At 54.9% G+C, this 18,282-nt stretch overlaps 1 protein-coding gene across 1 annotated transcript; it reads left to right on the top strand.

Annotated features, from left to right (window-relative positions):
* Positions 1 to 6,364: 6,364 nt before the first annotated feature.
* LOC105864809 (uncharacterized) lies at positions 6,365 to 11,769 on the top strand. The gene is made up of 7 exons (XM_076005336.1): positions 6,365 to 6,409; positions 6,653 to 6,893; positions 7,520 to 7,609; positions 8,366 to 8,824; positions 9,649 to 9,687; positions 9,808 to 9,900; positions 11,552 to 11,769. The coding sequence occupies exons 1-4, from the start codon at positions 6,365 to 6,367 to the stop codon at positions 8,695 to 8,697; spliced, it is 708 nt and encodes a 235-aa protein (XP_075861451.1). The 3' UTR covers positions 8,698 to 8,824; positions 9,649 to 9,687; positions 9,808 to 9,900; positions 11,552 to 11,769.
* Positions 11,770 to 18,282: the final 6,513 nt, after the last annotated feature.

The raw sequence follows: 18,282 nt of genomic DNA, 5'->3' as shown, positions 1-18,282 counted from the left end.
GGATCCCAACCTCATCATGGAGGAAACTGGCCTTCGGGGAACCAGTAACCTGGTCCTGCACCCAGAATATGTAAGAGTGGGGGAGGGCCAGTGGAATCCCCTGGGAGTCCCTGAAGCATTTGCTTTTCCTCCTCGGGTCCCTCAGTTGCCCCAGGGTTAGTGCATCCCCCACCCCTCATCCGAGGATGTCACAACACCCAGTGTGTGGGCCTCCCTAGGCGTGTCCTCAAGCTGCCTGGCCCCCTGAGCCTTCATTTCCTTGGCATGTCCAGCCCCTCGTTTTCCCACGTCTGTTCCTCTTAGCACCATCTATGTGCTCCAAGTCCCAGAGTGCCGCATGATCCCCAGGTGGAGCGTGATCTCTGCCTTCCCCCACATAGTCAAAGGCTGTCGAGAGGCTGATTCCACTCTTATGGGGCTTCCTGAACGCTGGGGTGCGGTGGCGGTGCAGGCAGTGGACAGCCTGCAGAGCGCCATCCACCCTGTCCCTCCCTGTCACTGCCCAGCAGGCACAGCTCGCTCTGAGCCAGGCTTGTAAGAAACATCCAAAGACTGAACACCCCGACCTCACCCCTAGGGAAATGGGGGCGCCACCCACTTGCAACCTGCTTCCTCTTCTGCTCACTTGACATTAACAGTGGAAGGGAAACTGACTCTATATGTTCAGCAGAAGACGATTTCTGCCATACTTTGTCCACACTAACTCCAGACCACCAAACCTCCTCCTCTCCTATGCTCCTTGCCGCACCCCCAGGCTTCCTGTAAAATGAGCCCAGTCCCAGAATCAGGAGAGTAAACAAGCAGGTGACCCTGCCTGTCAGTTTCCTTGTTCATACAATGGGATTAGTGTCACCCTTTCTCCACCATGCATTCTTACATCCAAAAGCACCAAAAGGAGGTTAAAGTGCTCCTGTGATGAGCCAGTGTGAACCCTCACCTCTTTGCCCCTACCAAGTACCTGCTTGACCCTTGAGGTCAAGCCCTTTGATCCACCACTCTGCCCCCAAGCTCCCAGGACAGGATGTCCTAGGCCCCTCCTCCTTGTACTGACCGCCACAGGCTGAGCGTCCATCTCCACTGTGTCCTCTCTGGAGCGGGTCTTTTCCAGGATGTCTGGGAGCAGCTGCAGGGCATTGAGTCTGGTGTCTCGCTGGATGCCAAATACCTTCCACAGGGCCAGAGTGGAGCTGCAAAACCTGGGGACAGCAATGTCATGGGCTCTGCTTATCACACTCCTAGAACAAGTCTGATCTCAGGCCCATGAAGAGCAGGTTCTCAGGGACCAGAGGGGGTGAGACCAAAGAGAAATTGGCCGGAGCACATGGAGAGGAGGCTTGCTTGGGATCAAAGAGAAGGGGGGAAAGAGACAGTATTCTTGCAGAGTGACTTTTAATTGGGGCTTGGGACCAGGCACCAGGGGTTCCTGAGCTACAGAATGTGCCCCTGGGCCAGGGTGGAGGTACCTGTCCCAGGGCAGGGGCTTGCTGAGCAGATGGGGACCACAGTGCAGGTGTTGCTGCCTGCCAGAGAGGACCTGGCCTGCAGGGTCTCCTCCTTTGTGTTGGCTCCAGATTCAAGTTGAGCCATTCAAGGATGCCCTCCACAATTTCCTCCACCTACAGGGCAGAGCCAGGAGGACTCCGCACAACCCTTCCATGCTTCCTTCCCACCGTCCTCCTCTACCAACTCCCAAACTCAAGGGGCCTAGTTGCAGTCCTGCCAGTGACGCCCTTATCGAGGCAGAGTTCTGGGGCAGGCGATGCCAGACCAGAGGGGCCACAGAACAAACTCTACAAGCTGGTACCAAGGCCACTGTGGCAAATGCCTGCCACAGCCCAAAGCTTGTAGGTGAGTTCCCAGGTTACTCAGGAGGTACCAGCCCACCAGGAGGGAAGGCAGGGGCCCTGCAGACACTTCACGGGTTTCCCTTCCAGCAGGACCAACTTTCAATCAATTTCAACCCTCAGCACTGCAGGGACAAGTGGCACTGGGGTGCCCCAGGCTCTGTCCTGGCCCTCAGCCCTTAACACAGAGCCCTGGGAAGGCTACTCCAGTGCAGTGCTTGCAGACACCCTTCCAGGTCCGGTCCCGAGCCAGGCAGGTCACATAAGTGAGTGAGAGCAAAGGATGTCAGGGGACTCAGCAAGAGTAGATGGTCTGAGGGGGCCCATGCCCTATCTATAAAAGGGACAGTGGCCAATCAGACAAGTGCCCTAGGTGACCACATTTAAAATTTTTTTAAGTGAAGCAGGAGATGTAGATTTTTATGCCAAATCTTTCATGTTAAACTAAAAAAAAAAAGGAACGACAACACACTCAAAGGTCAGAGTCACCCCACGAGCTTGTTGATGTGCAAGCCACAGCCTAAGCCCTGACACCCTGGGGAACGAGGTGAATGCCCCCAACAATGCCTCCCATGCTCTTGGCTTTTAGCCACCCCAGCTGCCTACAGCCCTGCGCATGGTGATGTTAAGTGAGGAACCAGACCCAACGCAGGAGGCGGTTTTGAGCTCAGGATTACAAATGTCACAGCTCAGTGGGACCACACAGAAAATCTAGTCCAAGCTCACCTATATTTTATAGGTGAGTGAATTAAGACCAACAGAGGAGAAGAGACTTGCCAGAGTCTGTTTGGTACTAGAGCCCGGAGCGAGCTCAGGGCTCCTGATTTACAGGGCAGAGCTCTTGCCATAGTGCCACTCATGTCTCTGCCCCGCTCTTTCATGACGGTGCCCATCAGCTGGGCAGCAGCCAGAGAAAACTCAGCCTTGCTGTCGGTCAGGCCCTCCATGGCCTCCAGCTCTAGGGTGCTGAGCCGGATCTGGGTGAAGTACTCTGCAAACACCTGCAACATGGGCCGTCAGTCTGGGCTCACCTGGGCACCCTGCCTCAGATGGCCCCGACCACCCTTTCTGGGAAGGGGATGAGGGAGAACCCCTCTCGGGAGCAAGATGCCCTTTGCCCTAGGCCTGTGCTGTCTGCTGAGCTCCCAGAGGACACTGTCCCCACAGCCAGAGTCTTTGGGGTGGGAGGCAGACACACTGAGCTCAGGTGCAATGTGGGGCTCAGATGTCAGAGGCCACAGAGGCAGAGCAGTGGGAGATGGGGCTGGGGCTAGGGTCCTTAGTGCCACCTCTCTGAGGCAGGACTTGGGATGCACATTGCTCAGGAAGCATCAGGACCATGAAACCAATGCTTCCGGGGGACAGGCTATGATGAAGGATCAGCACCCAGAGTACTCAAGGGAGAGCATTCGGGAGCCCAGGCCTGGGTCTTCCATGGCACAAGACAGTCCCCAAAGGAAATCTTCACAGCCAGTCACAGAGAGGGAAGGCAGGGGAATACAAGAGTCCCACCCGAGGTGGTAGAACATTATATACATGAGAGGCCCCAGCTCTCCCCACTCTGTCTCTGCCCCGCGCCCCTTGCCCATCTGAACGGTGTCGTTATGGAAGGTGCTGGCACTGCAGGCTTCACTCTCGCCCCCCTCCTCCAACAGCCCCCATTGTTTCCTTCTCATCTCTGAAACACAGGCCCCAAGCCCACCCCTCAGATACTCAGAAGGCTTCTGAGGCCACCCTTTTGCACCTTTCAGGGACCTGGCCTAGGCCAAGGCACCTGCTGAGCTGAGCCGGCTCACAGAGAGCTGGGGGCCGGCAGGGGAGGAGCAGACATCACCTCAAGGAATGGAGCTGACGCCCCCGTCTAAGGACCCCCACCACTTTGCCTTCCTCAGAGCAGAGACAGAACCAGGGATGAGTATGAAGCTCAGCCAGACGGGGAGGAACTAATTCAAAAGAACTCTTTCCTGAGCAGGTGTTTTGTCCCAGAAGGTCACTGCAGGTGTTTGGAGGCAGGTCCCTCCATGGAAATAAAGTGCTCAGGTAATTCTAGGCCCTCGTTCTTCTGGAACAGATCGTGTGCGGAGGTTGGAGGGGAGGGACGAGAGAGGCTGTGCAGATGTTTTGGGGGCAGGAGGACGCAGTACAGGTTGTAGGTGGCCTCGGCACCTCGGCCAGACACCGTCCACTGGATCCTGGCAGCGCACGGCCAGCATCCTCACCAGGTGCCCCAGCGGGGCAAATGGACTTTCCACCTGGGGAGGAGAGCTGGAAGTCACAAGTTGTCCCAGCCACTGCTTCAGGCTAGGATGTCACAGGGGAAAAAGAGGAGGAGGGGACACATGTGCCAGAGATCTGAGCAGTGAGACCATGTGCGGGAACAGGGAAGGAATCAGATGACATGTGGCTGGAAAGCACATACCCCAGCACAGCGGGGGCAGGACCTGACACTGTCCCCCCTTCTCTGCCTCTTGACACCCACTCATCCTTCATGCCCAACTCAAATGTGTCGTCCTCTGTGAAGCTTTCCTGGATTCCCCCACTTGTGATCATTCGTGTTTCCATACATTCTCCCCACCACACTTGGTTTGTGTGTTCACCATGGCATTGAGGGGACTGTCCTGGTCATCTACGTATCCACTATGCTGATTAGCACAGTGCCTGGCCAAAGTGACTGTCCAGTAACTGCTTGGTGAGGTGAATGGAGACCGAGCGTGTGGAATGGAATTGAACTGGCGGATTCACAAAAAGACCAAGTGGAAGACATGGGGGTGGGGGAGAGGGAGGGGAAAGAAAGGAGAGAACAAGATGGGATGCACAGGAGGACACAGAGCAGGGGGCCAGGGGGCAGAGGGTGAGGCTGAGTGCCGAGGCCAGGTGACAGTTATGATGAAGTTGGAGACAAAGGTAGCAGTGAGGGTGAAAAGATGGGCACCAGGGTGCACGCTCTGGGCAGGCAGCCACTCACTTGGAAGTTATTCATTTTTACAGTAAAGCCAAGAACACAGGTAGCACATCACATGGGCTGTTCCTGCTCGTGATCCTTCTGGGAATCCAGCCACATCTCTAGAAGCTCGAGGGGGAAGAAGATGAAAGGAGAGGCCCGATTAGCTGGATCCCAGAGGGTAGAAAGGGAACCTTGAGGCTGGCTTCTGCACAGAATCAGGGCCATCCTTCTGAGAGCAGGATTTCTTTGGCCTAGAAGCACATTCTATGTAGGCCTGGCACATTTTCCCAGCCCCCAATTTTCCCCTTCTCTAGGTGCTAGAAATCTCTCCACTAGCGCCTCTTTCTTCCAGGTGTAAGCAGCGACTCTCAAATGATATTGACCATGGCTCACTTCAATGGGTCAGCAAACCCCACAGTTCCCCTACCCACCTCTTCCCATTCTTCAGTAGAAAAAACACTTGGTAACAGCCAAGAAGTGTCAACTGTATTCACACATTCAGTGGTGAGTTATGCACAAGTTTGTTGGAGAAATATAGTTATGGATTGATCCTATTTGCAACACAATGTGTAATGTCCCACCACTGGCAAATTACAGGCCCTAAATATATAAATACTACTGATCCAAATACACATCACTTGCTCCATGTCAATCTGTAGCCACTAATCTGACAATGATACAGGTAAACAAAAGGCAACTTATAACTGAAAATGAAGAATAGCAGCAGATGAAAAAATCCACAACCAACTCCAACTCCAGAGAATACTGACGCGACACAGTTAAAAACAACCAAACAAAAAACACCCTTCCTGAAGACAGGAGGCACTCCAGTGGGAGCTCTGCAATATGTTCTTATGCCAGACTGTGATGAAATACGCAAGCAAAGACTGTGATTCTACATACCATTTTCCATAAAAAGGAACCACAGCTCCTTGAAAAAACAGTTGATTCCTGGCCAAGGAAGGAAAAGACACAAAATATTACAGTGGAAAGCAAGGAAGCTCTTGGAGATTCCTAGAGGCATGTTAAAAGGACTCAGGAGGCAACTTGAAGAGGCTGCCACTGACACACTGTTATGCTCCTAAAATGCTTAACTTCACACCTGGAAAGCACACAGCCCCAAGAGAACAGCTTTTCTGCACCTGCTCTTAACCCAAAGCCACATCATACTGCAGTGCTGCCAGGCTCCTGCAGCCGAGGGACAGCCTGGCTCACAAAGGCCACATTCTCACCTTCCTCTGTCCTGTCTCCCCTCCCGTCTCCATCCTCTGAGCTCTCACTCTGTGTAGGACACAACCAGCTATTTATTAGCACCTCTGTCCACTCCTATGACACTTCCGCCAACAATCTGGCCCACCCATTCACCCCAGTCCTCTTTACGGGCCCCTGCTCCGCCCCGATTCCCAGTTCTAAGGGCGAGTAGAACTGCAGACCCTTAACAGGGTGGGCTGTAGGGTCAGAGTGCCTAGACGGGACCCCAGCTGGGTGCTTGCTTAGGTTAGCATCTGGAAGCCTGAGTTGCCGCATCTGTAAGATTGACATGGGTAACAGCACTCACCAAAGTGCTCTAGACAAGATGGGTGATGGTGTCCCCCAAACGGTGTGGAAGTCGCCAGAGAAGGTAAGTTTTGAAAGCGCTTGGCTGAGCCGAGCCAGATTAAGAACTGACAGGTAAAACCCGTTACAATGAACTCCAAGGAGCCGGTGACAGTTTAACCGTAGGCGGCGCGTTCCGTGAGCAGCCGTTTCTTCTCTCATTGGCCTCTGGGATGTCAATCAGATGCTGGCTCCGCCCCTTCAGTGTCTGACCTTTTCCCACCCTGATTCGCCCGCCCCTTCGCAAATAGGTCCCAAGTGAGCGCAGCCCCAAGCTCACCTCGATGCCACGCCCAGGCCGTCAGACCCCTCCCTCCCCAGTCCGGGGGGCCAGCCCGAGGCGTGGGGCGCTCCCTCGCCACCGCCGCTAAGCGGCCCCAGACCCGGGAGAAAGCCTGGGGCCCCGCGCCTGTGCACCGAGCGGTGGTTGACGCGCCCTCCGCGCGCAGCGGGGCCGCGGCGCCCGACTGCCCGCCTGGGGCTGCCGAGGAGCGGGTTCATTCCACGCGGTATGTGTCCTGGGAAAAAATTCATCCCCAGGGGAAAGTCTTTGTTTTGGAATTAGTCCAGAATATTTTGGTTGCCATGTGTGAACACCTGATCCTAACTTTTCAGAGTTTTATGTTACGCAGGGATGAAAAGAGGTTCATTTTCAAATGTACTGCGCCTTTGAAGAAGGGACTGTGTCCATTACGGTGTTCACATAACCCAGGAGCAGCGCAGGCCGTAACATCAGGACTCGGCAGAAAGGGGGTTCTTAGGGAGAAGGCTAAGCCGAGGTGAATTGTAGGGAAAGTCGGGCAGTTGGTGCAGTTGTGGGGTTAGGAACCTGCTAGATCCCTTTTACACCGCTAGCACTGCAACCTGGGGAACAGCTCACTGAAGCTGGCGCGCTCCGTGTGCGTGTTTGTGCACACTGCACGTGCCTGTGTGTGTGGTAAATGTGCGTGCGTTTGCGAGTGCATCCGTGTTCGCGAGTGTGCACGTGTATCTTTGTGCCAGTAAGTGTTCATGTGTTTACACGCGTGCGTATCTGCGAACATGTGTCTGTGTGTGCGTGCGCGCTCGCCCGGGCTGTGGGGAGCGCGTTCCGAGACCGAGCGGGGCTGTCAGGGCCGTCCCTACTCCTCTGCAGCCCCTTCCCACTCCCAGAGAGCTAGAACGCGGCCGCGGGTGCAGCTAGAGCCTTCCTGGGACGTGCTGGCTCCGCGCCGTGGAGATGCAGGTAAAGGCCTATCCTGGAGACGCGGCTCTGGGATAGTCACGTTTCCGCACCTTTCCAGGACAACTGCCCAGGGAGACCTCGGGCGGCGGGTGGGGCGAGGCCCCAGACTAGCTGGCCCGGCATCCTCCGCCTATCCCTTTAACCCCGCCGCTGGGCGGGAGCAAGTGAACTGGGCTCCGGGTGGCACCCGGGCGCTATGGCAGCCTTCGCTGAGTCACTCGTATTTCGACGCTGCCTCTGGGCCGCGGCCAGGAGCCAGGCGCCTTGGCCAGGCTGTCCACTTTGCCTCCCTGCTCCTCCTCCTTTTCTTCCTGCGCAGCCCCCTCCCCGTTATCTGCCCACGAGTAGTAGGGGGTACTTCCCCTACCCCTGGCGCCCCCCTTCCCTAAGCGCGCACCGCTCCAACCACTTGAATCCTGGGGCAGGAACTAGGACACCTCCACCCCGGCAGGCGGGCTTGGTGCAGGACGCAGGAGCCAGTGGCCCATCCCCCTCCGACTGTCCAGTGCTGCTGCCGCCTGCTCCCTCCACCCGAGGAGGCTCAGTGCCACCCACTGCTCTGTCCCTTGCTTGCGCTGGGTGCCTGACCCTATCCAGCTGGAATCTCCGTATCCTCTCTTTACTTTCCGACTGCCCAAGGCACTTTCTCTGCCCCTCTCGCTCTGCAGGTCGAAGTGGGGGAAGAGGAGGAGGAATTCTTTCCCCGCCTAACATTTCAAGGGACACAACTCACTCCAAATCTCTTCCTTTTCCAAGCCGCCTCCCAAGTGCTCCCCGTGCCCTCACCTCCTGATCCCAAACCGAGAGAAGGGCCTCTCCAACTTCAAGCCCTCTTCCTGTCCCTTCGCTTTCCTCCTCCTCCCCTCTTCTCTCTTTTTGGCTGCCACTGGACGTCCCGGGTTGACGGTGGCGTCGGCGACAGCCTAAGCCACAGCAGCTCTTGCAGCGCCAGCTCCAGAGTACCCAGCCTGCTTCTCCAGCCCTGTCCCCTGATCTCCGGAAAGGAGCTGAGCAGAATCGGGCAGTTGAGGCCAAGTAGCTGCAGCGGCGTTACACGCGGCGGCGGCGGGAGGCTGGATGAGCGCTGAGCTCAGGCTGCGTTGAGCTCAGGCGACGAAGGCGGCCCGGCAGCGGTCAGCTCCAGCCAGGGGACCACCTACAACCCGGCGCCTCAGAAGAGAAGACTCAGCCAATGCGGGAAGCAGCAGCAAGTCTGTAAGCGGGCGGGTGGGGACACCAGCGCAGCCCTGTTTCCCCTGCCTGGGCCCAGTGACACCCCGAGCGACCAGAAGGCGGGAGCCCAGTCCCTGCAGCCCACTGCAGGCTGCCCGCCGGCGGCTGGGGGATGGGCGACTGAGTACCCCCAGGACTGCGCCGCGGAGCACCCGGCGCCAGTGTCCTTGGTGGTGGTGGGGGGGAGTTGGAGAGGCGGGGAGCCGCAGCGGGCTGCTCCGGGAACTGGAAAAGTAGGGTCGGGCAAAGCGCTTCCTTGGACTTTTCGCTATTGTGCGCGGCCCTGAGTGGCGCGGGCCTGGTGACAGGAAGTGGCCAGGGCCCGCAAACCAGGTTTGGAATTTCCAGGAAAGTGCTGCCACCGTGGGCTCTGAGGGCCTTGGGGCAGCTGGGAGTGACGGCTCAGATGTGATGTTATGAGGGTTAACCTCTGTGCACACTGAGGTCACCCACAGCCCTGTGAGTGGTCATGTGGAGCCTGCAAGAGTGTCTTGGGACAGAGAGAGCCAGGGAGGGCCAAGGCGGTGGGAGGGGTAGTTCTGAGACAGTGGCAGTGAGGAGCAGGGTATCTCCGTTAGAGAAAGGAGAGTGTAGGTGGTGCCTCCCCCAGGCTCAGTCCTGGCAGAGCAACACCTGGGAGAAGCCCTGGGCCCTGTGGTTCTGCATGCTGCCCCAGCACAGGGCCTGGCAGGTGAGGCTCTCTCTAACTGGGAATGGAGGGAGGGGCCAGCGTTAGGCTCCCTGAAGCAGCTCCCACCTGTGGTGCACAGACGTGAGCCTTCTCTTCACTCCTGTGGCCTCTGCAGAGGTCAGCCCTTCTCCTCATGTCGCCAGCCACCTGGCAGGTGAGAAGGCTCCTTTCCTCATCTCTGCTCCCCCAGGCTCTCGCTGCTAGGGGAGAAGCAGACACCTGGCCTAGACGTGCCTGCAGTGCACACAGGAGATAAACCTGCCCTCTCTTCCAGGCGTTTGAGAAGCTGCTGCTGCTCAATCCTGAAATAGAAGCAGAACAAATCTTAATGTCCCCCCAATTGATTTATGAAGCTCCAGACAAACAGGTGTGTAACTCAGGTCTCACACTCAGCAAGGCTGTGACACTGCGCTTGCATCCAGTGATGCAAGTGTCACAGCTTCCAGGAGCCGTCAGGGCTTTAAGGGAATGGTTGTTGGTGATGTGCTTGGAGAGGGGGTGGCCTCTGCGTCCTTCTCTTCGCTGTGGACTCCTTGGCTCCTCTACATTTCTCCAACCCGTGGGTGCCTTTTTCCTCCCTGCAGCCTAGAAATGTTTTCATGCTAGCCATTGACTTTGGTATTTAAAATGGGCAAAAGTACCAATTTGGAAGTGTTGAATTTTCCAAACACCCCAGTGTTTCCAACTTTTGCCACTGAAAATGTAGTCTGTGTGCCAGCCATGTCAGCATAACCTGGGAGGATGGAAATGCCACTCTCAGGCCCCAGCCCAGGCCTGCCCAGGGCAGCTGCGCTCTGACAAGATCCCCGGGCTATGGGGTGCACGGTAGTGATTGGGAAGCACTGTGTTAAACCATGTCTGCAAACAGGATTCCTACAGGTGATTCATAGGGGATGCCTTTTGTTAGGATGACTTGCAACACACACACACACACACACACACGCACACACACACACAGCGGTCGTTTAACCAAAACTAACTAAGTGCCAGGCTCCGTGCTAGGCTCCTGGAACACAGAGGTGAATGACACAGGGTGCCCTGCAGGAGGAGAGCGTGAGAAGCACCGCAAGAGAGCGAGGTGTGATGTTTAAGCTAGAGCTGTATGAAGGGCGCTCCCCGTGAGGATTTAGGGGAGGCACATTCCAGATGGAGCAACTGAGCTAGGGGTCTGAAGGATGGATAGCTGTTCCTCAGGGTAAGCGGAGGGGGTTGAGGGTGGGGAGAAAGTCAAGGCAGAGGCAACACCACTTGCTTAAAATTGTCCAGAGAGGGTCTATAGGGCTTGGTCAGAGAGAGGTGAGGGGGGCTGGCCCTGGGAGCTGGAGGCCTTTCCTCCTGTGTTTCTCTGTGATGCTCATGAAAATCCATGATGTTCATGATGTTCTCTGTGATGTTCAGCAGCAGTGGTTTACAACCCTTTTCTTAGCGAGTGGCCCATTCTAAACCCTACTGAGCTCCCTTTTTATGCCTGAGGAAACCATGTCCCAGAGAGGAGATACCTGTAGACACTGGGACTACAGGTGTTAGCCACGGCACCTGGCCAGAGGAGACACAGATGTGCATGGTGCCGTTGACATGGAGTGTTGGGCCTGGCCTTGGCCTCCATCTGACTGAAACCCGTCCTCTCTGGTACTCCGGGCTGCCTCGATTCAGTAAACGGAAAACAGTGCGCCACAGAAACAGTCTTTTATAACAAAGGTGCCGTGTAACTGAGGAAAAAAACTTGGCCCTCACGGTCCCTCCTTCCCTGCTAGACGACCTGCAGCAAGTGCTTGTTCGGAAGCATGAGGAGCCTCCATGTCCTGGACCGGTAGTTTTCTGAATTACTTTTCCCTGGGTGACTGAGCAGGCTGCAGAGAGCTGACGGCACATGGTCTTCAGGCATGGTGGGGCCAAGGCTGGGCTTTCTTCTCCTCCCAGGAGCTACGGGGAACCACAGACCGCTGGGTCTTCTGGCCTTGTACCCGGGCCCTTGCCACCACCATGTGTGAAAAACAGGTTTGCTTCATTTTCTATAGGGATGGTGTGGCCTCTCTGAGCTACCATGTCCTGGATGGGCCCGAGAAGGTTCCTGTGCTGCACATTGATGAGAAGGGCTTCCTGGTGTCAGGGTCTGTGATGGGGACATCCACAGTTGAAGTAACTGCACAAGAGCCTTTTGGGGAAACCAAACCATCATTGTTGCTGTAAAGGTCGGGTTGTGTTTTCCCCATTTTTGGAGCAATAAAAACAATAGCACTGAGGTAATACTTCCTCCCTGTCAGCTGTAAATGTGAATATATTCACCTTCCAGCTGAAAAATTGTAGGTAGGAATATATTTTACAATAATTCAGGGGCAAAGATCTTAGATAAAAATCCACAGCATCTTCTGGCCAACAGAGGTGAAGATCTTTGGAGATTATTGATTCCAAGTCCCTTGTTTTATGGATGGGGAAACTGAGGCCCAGTGAGATTCATGACTGGCCTAAGGTCACAGAGCTGGGATTGGCACCACAGCTTCCTGACCAGTGTGCCTGTGCTCCACCTGCTATGCCTGGCCACTGACATCGTTGCCACGATTCGGAGCCCCTGCTCTGGGCCAGCCCCTCGCCAGGAACACGGCTCTGAAAAGCAGACAGATGCACCCTGTGACTGTGACGGTAAAGCTGTGCTGTCCCAGAAGGAGCCTCTGAGAGTGGTGGGGGAGGGGATGGCACGGGCAGAGGTGTGTGAGGTTCAGGGGCAGAGCCTGGCATCGGGGGTGGGGTCTGGAACAGAGGGTGTCAGGGAAGTGGGGTCTGGCTTAGTGATTAGATCGTGAATTGCACTGGGTTCCGGGCAGTTGGGTACAGGTTAAGAGTGTGGGCTCTAGAGCCAGGATATCTGGGTCAAATCCCAGCTCAGCCACCGGGAGTCTGTGTGACCTTGGGCAAGTTAATGAACCTCTCTGTGCCTCTGTTTCCTTGCCTATAAAATGGAGATAGTAGCATTGTGAAGATTAAATGAGTTAATATTTGTCAAGCACTTAGAATGGTACTTTGCACATAGCGAGTGCTCAATAGATGTTATCTGCTTCTGTTGCCGTTTCACAGTAAAGAGGTTGAAGCTTATGCTAGACTTCCTGGATTTTATTTTGAAGGAAAGAGTGACATAGATGAGGGGTGTATTTGGAAAGGTTGCCCAGCAGCAGGTGGAATTTGAGGGAAAGAGCATCATTGCAGGGGGACCAGGCAGCAGACCGAGGACAGGACATGGCTAGGACCATTGGGTGGGGCCAGTGACCATCTGGAAGTGGGGTTTGAGGGGAGGGAGGGCTGGGATGACCAGGTTGATGATGGTCTTTTGCTTTGATGTGGAGCACAGAGGCAGGGACTGGCATGGGGGGAAGGAGGTGAGCAGTCCGTAGCCTCTCCAGGTGAGGCTTGTGGGCCATGCTGGGCAGGGATGTCTGGAGCTCCTGGAGGAAGGCTGGGGGTGGGGTGGGACTTAGGTTAGAGCCTACAGCCCAGAGATGGCCTTTGGAGCCCTGGGAGTTGAGGGAGCAGCCAGACTTGTGCAGGGCAGTAGAGGGTGGGGGAAGGCCTTGGGCCTCTCCTTGGAGGGGGACGAGGAGCTGGGAGAAGACTGCAGCCGGAAGTCAGGAGGAGAAAGGACACCCCGGGACACGGGAGCCAAGGCTGGGTAGGTGAGTGGGGTGCAGCCTCCGGTCAGTCCCTGGGGACGCATTGTGATAACCCATGCGAGGAAGCAGTGCTTTGGCAGCAGGAGCCCTGGGTGAGTTTGGAGGTGATGGAGGCCCAGTCACCTAAGGCTCTGCATCGGTTGTCATCCTGGGAGCTGTGGGGGCTCTGGGTGGAGTGAGACCCCATCCCTCCTCTCCAGGAGTTCACGTCCTGGTAGAAACCAGACCTGTGGGCAGCAGGGAGTGCTGGTGCCTGCTGAGCGGGTGGCAGCCTTCCAGCTGGAGGAGGTGGCCTTGAGTCTGAAGGACAGATGCCACTGGGGTCTGCAGAGGATCCTTGGGGCCTGCAGCCCAGGGAGGTTTGTGGGTGGGCTAGGGGACCTGCTGGGGGAAATCTGGGCAGGCTGAGACCTGGATGACTTCACTACCTGGGCTGTGTGAGTTCACATTTTGGTCGTGTGGACTCGTTCTGAGCAAATGACAATAAAGCAAAATGGATCCTTCTCTCTTTGCTGCGAAATTAATTATCCAAATTCAAGAACAAAGAAGAGATAGTGGCTGTCACAGAAGCCAAAATCCACAAAATCTGCAGCCCACCCAGCCCCCACCCAGCCAGATAAATGAATTCAGCTCCCTGGTCTGCTGCTGGGAGAAGCAGCTTGTTCATTGTGAGAACACTGAGCAGGGAAGTCTGACCCACCTGGGCTCGAACCCAGCTCTGCCACGTTCCAGCAAGGCATTTGGACTTTGAGCCTCAGTATTCTTACCTGTGAAATGGGTAACGCTGTGCCCTGGCACGTAGTGGGCACTCAATCAGCTGCCTTTACTTCTCCCCACGTAGCGGTCGGTGTCCCTCAGAGGACCATGGCCCCTCAAGTCCGCCCCATCCAGACCAGCCTCCAGGAGGCCACAGGCTCCAAAGTCACTGTCGCTGTGGGAGACAGAAGCGCTAACCTGTTACGTACAGAATGAGGGGGCTCAGGTGGTCTTTAGAGAACCTTGTGAGGCTCCAGGGAGCAGGGAGGTGGCTTCGTGTGCCCTTCTTAGGGGCTTTTATCAGCTTTTCTGGCTCAAACTCACACCAACTCCAGAGAGAAAATAACCCACCTCCTCCACACCTTTCAGCCTTTTAGAAAAACTGTTTCCTCCACAAGCCCAGCCAGGAAAAGGAATCCTCAAAAGAGCCCAGCTCCTGAAATGGCTTGTTTCTGAACTGGAAATGCAATTTCAGCCCTAGGGCACCAGAGCAAAGAAAGCCACAATTTACCACCATTAATCCCAGAAATTAATGATTTAGCAGGACTAGTTGCTGATTTTGATTTTTATAATTGCTCTCCCAAGTCGTGCATAGCACATTCGATCCCAACCCCTGCCTGTGACAGCCCTGGACGGCAGTCGCCAGAAATAAATAAGCCAATACAGGCTGTTTCTCTAAAACCACTTACCTGATAGAATTCAATGCCACTGTTGTTGTTCTGATGCATGGGGCAGCTTTATCGTTTCATGGTAGCCTCTCCTTTCGTGCCTCAGTGCGAGGGGACAGCACTCTGCTGTTGCCGAGTGACACCCAGTGTACTGGTGAAGAACCGGTGCCCTCCTAATGTGCAGTCAGTGTGCCTTCGTCCCCTGCCGACAGGGACAGGAGACACGCACTAGTGGACTGGCCTGTCTGCCGTGACCGTGGAAGCATGTTCTAGAACAAATGCTGAAATTCGGATCTGAAACTCCCCATGATTCAGAATGACCCCTCCTCTGGGTGGTTTATCCTTAGCATTTATCAACTGAGGCTCCATCTCCAAGCTCCAGGCAGCTCTGGGGCCCTGCGTGGAAGGCATGTGGGTGCAGGTGGCTTTCTTGGACTGCTCTCGTTTCTGGGGTTTTGGGTCTCATGGGCCTGGGCATGGTGGCCAGTGGGCCTGGCCACACCCTTTCACTTCCTTCCCCTCTCTAGGTGAGTGCTCCCCGGCCCAGATGGGAGTCATCCAGGCCTTGTACCCAGAGTCCCTCTTCGGCTAGACGCAGCAGTTCCAGCAAGCCATCGCCAAATACCCAGCACGTGATGTTTTCACCAAGGAGCCAGGCTTCCATGCTGCTCTGGGTAAGTTTGCCAGGATTTGCAAGGGCCTTGCAGACAGTCTTTTCCTCATGGACATCTCGGGTCTGCTGCGCGTTCAGCTCACAGCGGCCACCTGTCCCGAGGAGCAGAGGTTGTTGAGAGCCCAGCCCAGGAATCGACACCAGGGCCCTGGCCTCTGTGGCTCCAAGTGGCCACCAGGAGGGGTTGGCGTTCCTGAGCGGGGTCACCGCGGTTCTCAGCACCACCTACAGCCATCAGAAAGGATGCAGAGTTCAGAGTGCAAACCCCTGGTCGGGTCGGAGTCCTCTGCTGTTCCTGCTGTTCTGCCTGCGGGGGTGGAGGCTGCTCCCTCCAAGCCTCTTGTGGTGAAATGGGGAGGATGGGGCCTGGCCCTGCCTGCTAGGAGCAAGTGAGAGGTGGCCAAAGTGTCCTTAGTAAAGAGTCAAGGGCTATTCCATGGGCCGGAGCGTAACTGCTGCGCGGCCGGGAGACCAGCGAGGTGGAGCTGAGGCCGCCCTGTGGGCTGTGGTCAGTGTGCAGGAGATGCGTCTTGTGGGCACACTCAGCGCTGGGCCCCAGCTCAGGGCCTGGCACACAGTGGGCCCTCAGTTGGTGGTCCCGCTGCCCTACTTCATCCCTAAATCTGCCCCAGGAGGGCTATGGTGTTATCCCTCCAGACCAAGAGAAACCGAGGGCCAGCAAGGACACCAACGCACTAGTGTGGCATTGGAAGGGACTCGAATCTGGCACTCAGGTTCCAGGTGTGCCGGGCCCCCAGACCCTGCTCAGCAGAGCTCACCTGACTCAGGGCAAGGAGGCCGGGACAGGAACCAGAACAGTTCCAGTCCGTGTCTTCATGGAACCTCCCGCTGCACCTGGGTCGCAGCCATCCCGCCTCAGCCCTGGCTCCACCCGCAGCCCAGCGCTGGGTTGTGGTGTCTGCCACCTCTTCTCCCTCATTCCGGGCCAGGCTGGCTGGGGCCTGAGGTGCAGAGCTGGCCCAGACACGCTTCTCCCTGCACCAGGAATGTCACTTACAGAAGGATCATGTCAGCTATGTCGTAGCATCACCCTGGCACCAATCAGAATTTAAAGAAAAAGAAATTGAGTACTTCAAGTATAGACATTATGAGGTCTTTGAAAGCCTGAAGTTATTACAGATTTTCAAACTATAAATGGAAAGGTCCCTGAAGCATTGCACAGGTTTAAATTTCTAGTAAACTATATCTCAATCTCTATAACCATGTGAACAAAAAACACTTGTTTTCTTTAAAGAGGAAAATGTGCTTGTGACAAAAAAAGGAAAAAGCCACTGTGGGTTCTACCCAGCCCTGATTGGCCCATTTCCTGCTCTGACCTCATAAAGAGCCATTGTGACCAACTTACCAACACCTGTGTAAGCCCCTGGCTGGGCCTAGGATTTCCATCCATATTGCCCAGGAAGCTGCTTTTTGGTGACCTGTGGAGTTTGACCACAGTGAGACTGCTGTTTCCTTGTTAGTTAGCATGGTTAGTGTAGTTAGTATGGTTAGCGTTGTTTGCTAGTTGTGTTAGTGTAGGATAGTAAGTTTGTTAGTTTTGTTACCATATTCTAGTTAATATTGTTTGCTAGTAGCCTTAGCATGGCATAGTTAATATTGTTTTTTATTACTGTTAGGATAGTATACTTGGGATTATTTTTTGTAGTATTAGTGTAATTAGCATCGTTATCCTATTTAGCATTATTTATTAGTATTTTTAGCATAGTTCATACAGTTAGTATTGTTAGTATTGTCAGAGTAGTTAGTAGAGTTAGTACTGTTAGTAGTCTTAGGCTAGTTAGTATAGGTGGCGGTGCTCATTAGTTAGTGTCGTTAGTATAGAGTTAGCCTCTTTAGAAGCAACCATGGAGCAGGCCTGGCCCTCAGTTCATCCACTGAGGACTTCAACAGTTATAAAGCCCTCAAGACAATTGGCTTGGGCAGCTTTGACAAGGCGATGCTGGCCCAGCACCCTCCTACTGGGACCCAGGTGACCAGGAAAACTAGGTCCAAGAAGACCCTCCCCAGCCTGGAAAGTGTTGATATGGAGGTCCAAGCCATGAGGGCCCTGAATCATCGAGCTTCCTTCAGCTTCTGGTTGTCACCGAGAATGAAGACACCCTCTGCTTAGTCACAGAGTATGCCCGTGGCAGGGACCTTTTCTGGGACATAGTGAGACCCCACTGCCTGAATGAGGAGGCCAAATTCCACCAGATCCTGGCTGCCAAGCAGTACTGCTGCGAGAACCACATTGCCCCCGGAACTGACCCCCCAATCTTCTACTTGATGAGAGTGAGAACACCAATCTGGCAAACTTCAGCTTTGCCACATTTAATGAGGGGAAGAAGCCGGACAGCTTCTGTGGAACTCCTCCTTTTTGTGCCCCAGAAACGGTCCTCGATGAAGAATACGTGGGACCGGAGGTGGACGTGTGGAACATCGGTGTTGTTCTCCACAGCATGACAGCTGGGCGTCTTCTATTTCATGGTGACACCTGAGAGGAAATTAAAAGTAACATCAGGCTGGGCGCAGTGGCTCACGCCTGTAATCCTAGCATTCTGGGAGGCCAAGGCGGGCAGATTACTCAGGTCAGGAGTTCAAAACCAGCTTGAGCCAGACCCCATCTCTACTAAAAATAGAAAAAAAATAATTGACGAACTAAAAATATACCTACAAAAAATTAGCCGGGCATGGTGACACATGCCTGTAGTCCCAGCTACTCAGGAGGCTGAGGTAGTAGGATCCCTTGAGCCAGGATTTTGAGGTTACTGTGAGCTAGGCTGATGCCATGGCACTCACTCTAGCCTGGGCAACAAAGTGAGACTTTGTCTCAAAAAATAAAAAAGTAACGTCACCCATGGAAGGCATGAGACACCTGCTTTCTTTTCTGAAGAATTGAAAACATTTTTGAAGTTGTTCCTGACCGTTGACACCTGGAGAGGCCCACCCTCCCTGGAATTATGAAGGACATTTGGATCAAGGGGCAGGAG

Source organism: Microcebus murinus, chromosome 7 (genome assembly GCF_040939455.1).
Source record: "Microcebus murinus isolate Inina chromosome 7, M.murinus_Inina_mat1.0, whole genome shotgun sequence".
NCBI classification, from domain to species: Eukaryota; Metazoa; Chordata; class Mammalia; order Primates; family Cheirogaleidae; genus Microcebus; species Microcebus murinus.
This window is presented reverse-complemented; position numbering and strand designations above follow the sequence as displayed.

Coding starts and splice junctions, on each gene's coding strand:
- LOC105864809 (XM_076005336.1), top strand. CDS start 6,365: ATGGGTGATGGTGTCCCCCAAACGGTGTGGAAGTCGCCAGAGAAG. Junction 6,410..6,652: donor TGTGGAAGTCGCCAGAGAAG/GTAAGTTTTGAA, acceptor AAGTGAGCGCAG/CCCCAAGCTCACCTCGATGC. Junction 7,610..8,365: donor TCCGCGCCGTGGAGATGCAG/GTAAAGGCCTAT, acceptor TCCTTTTCCAAG/CCGCCTCCCAAGTGCTCCCC.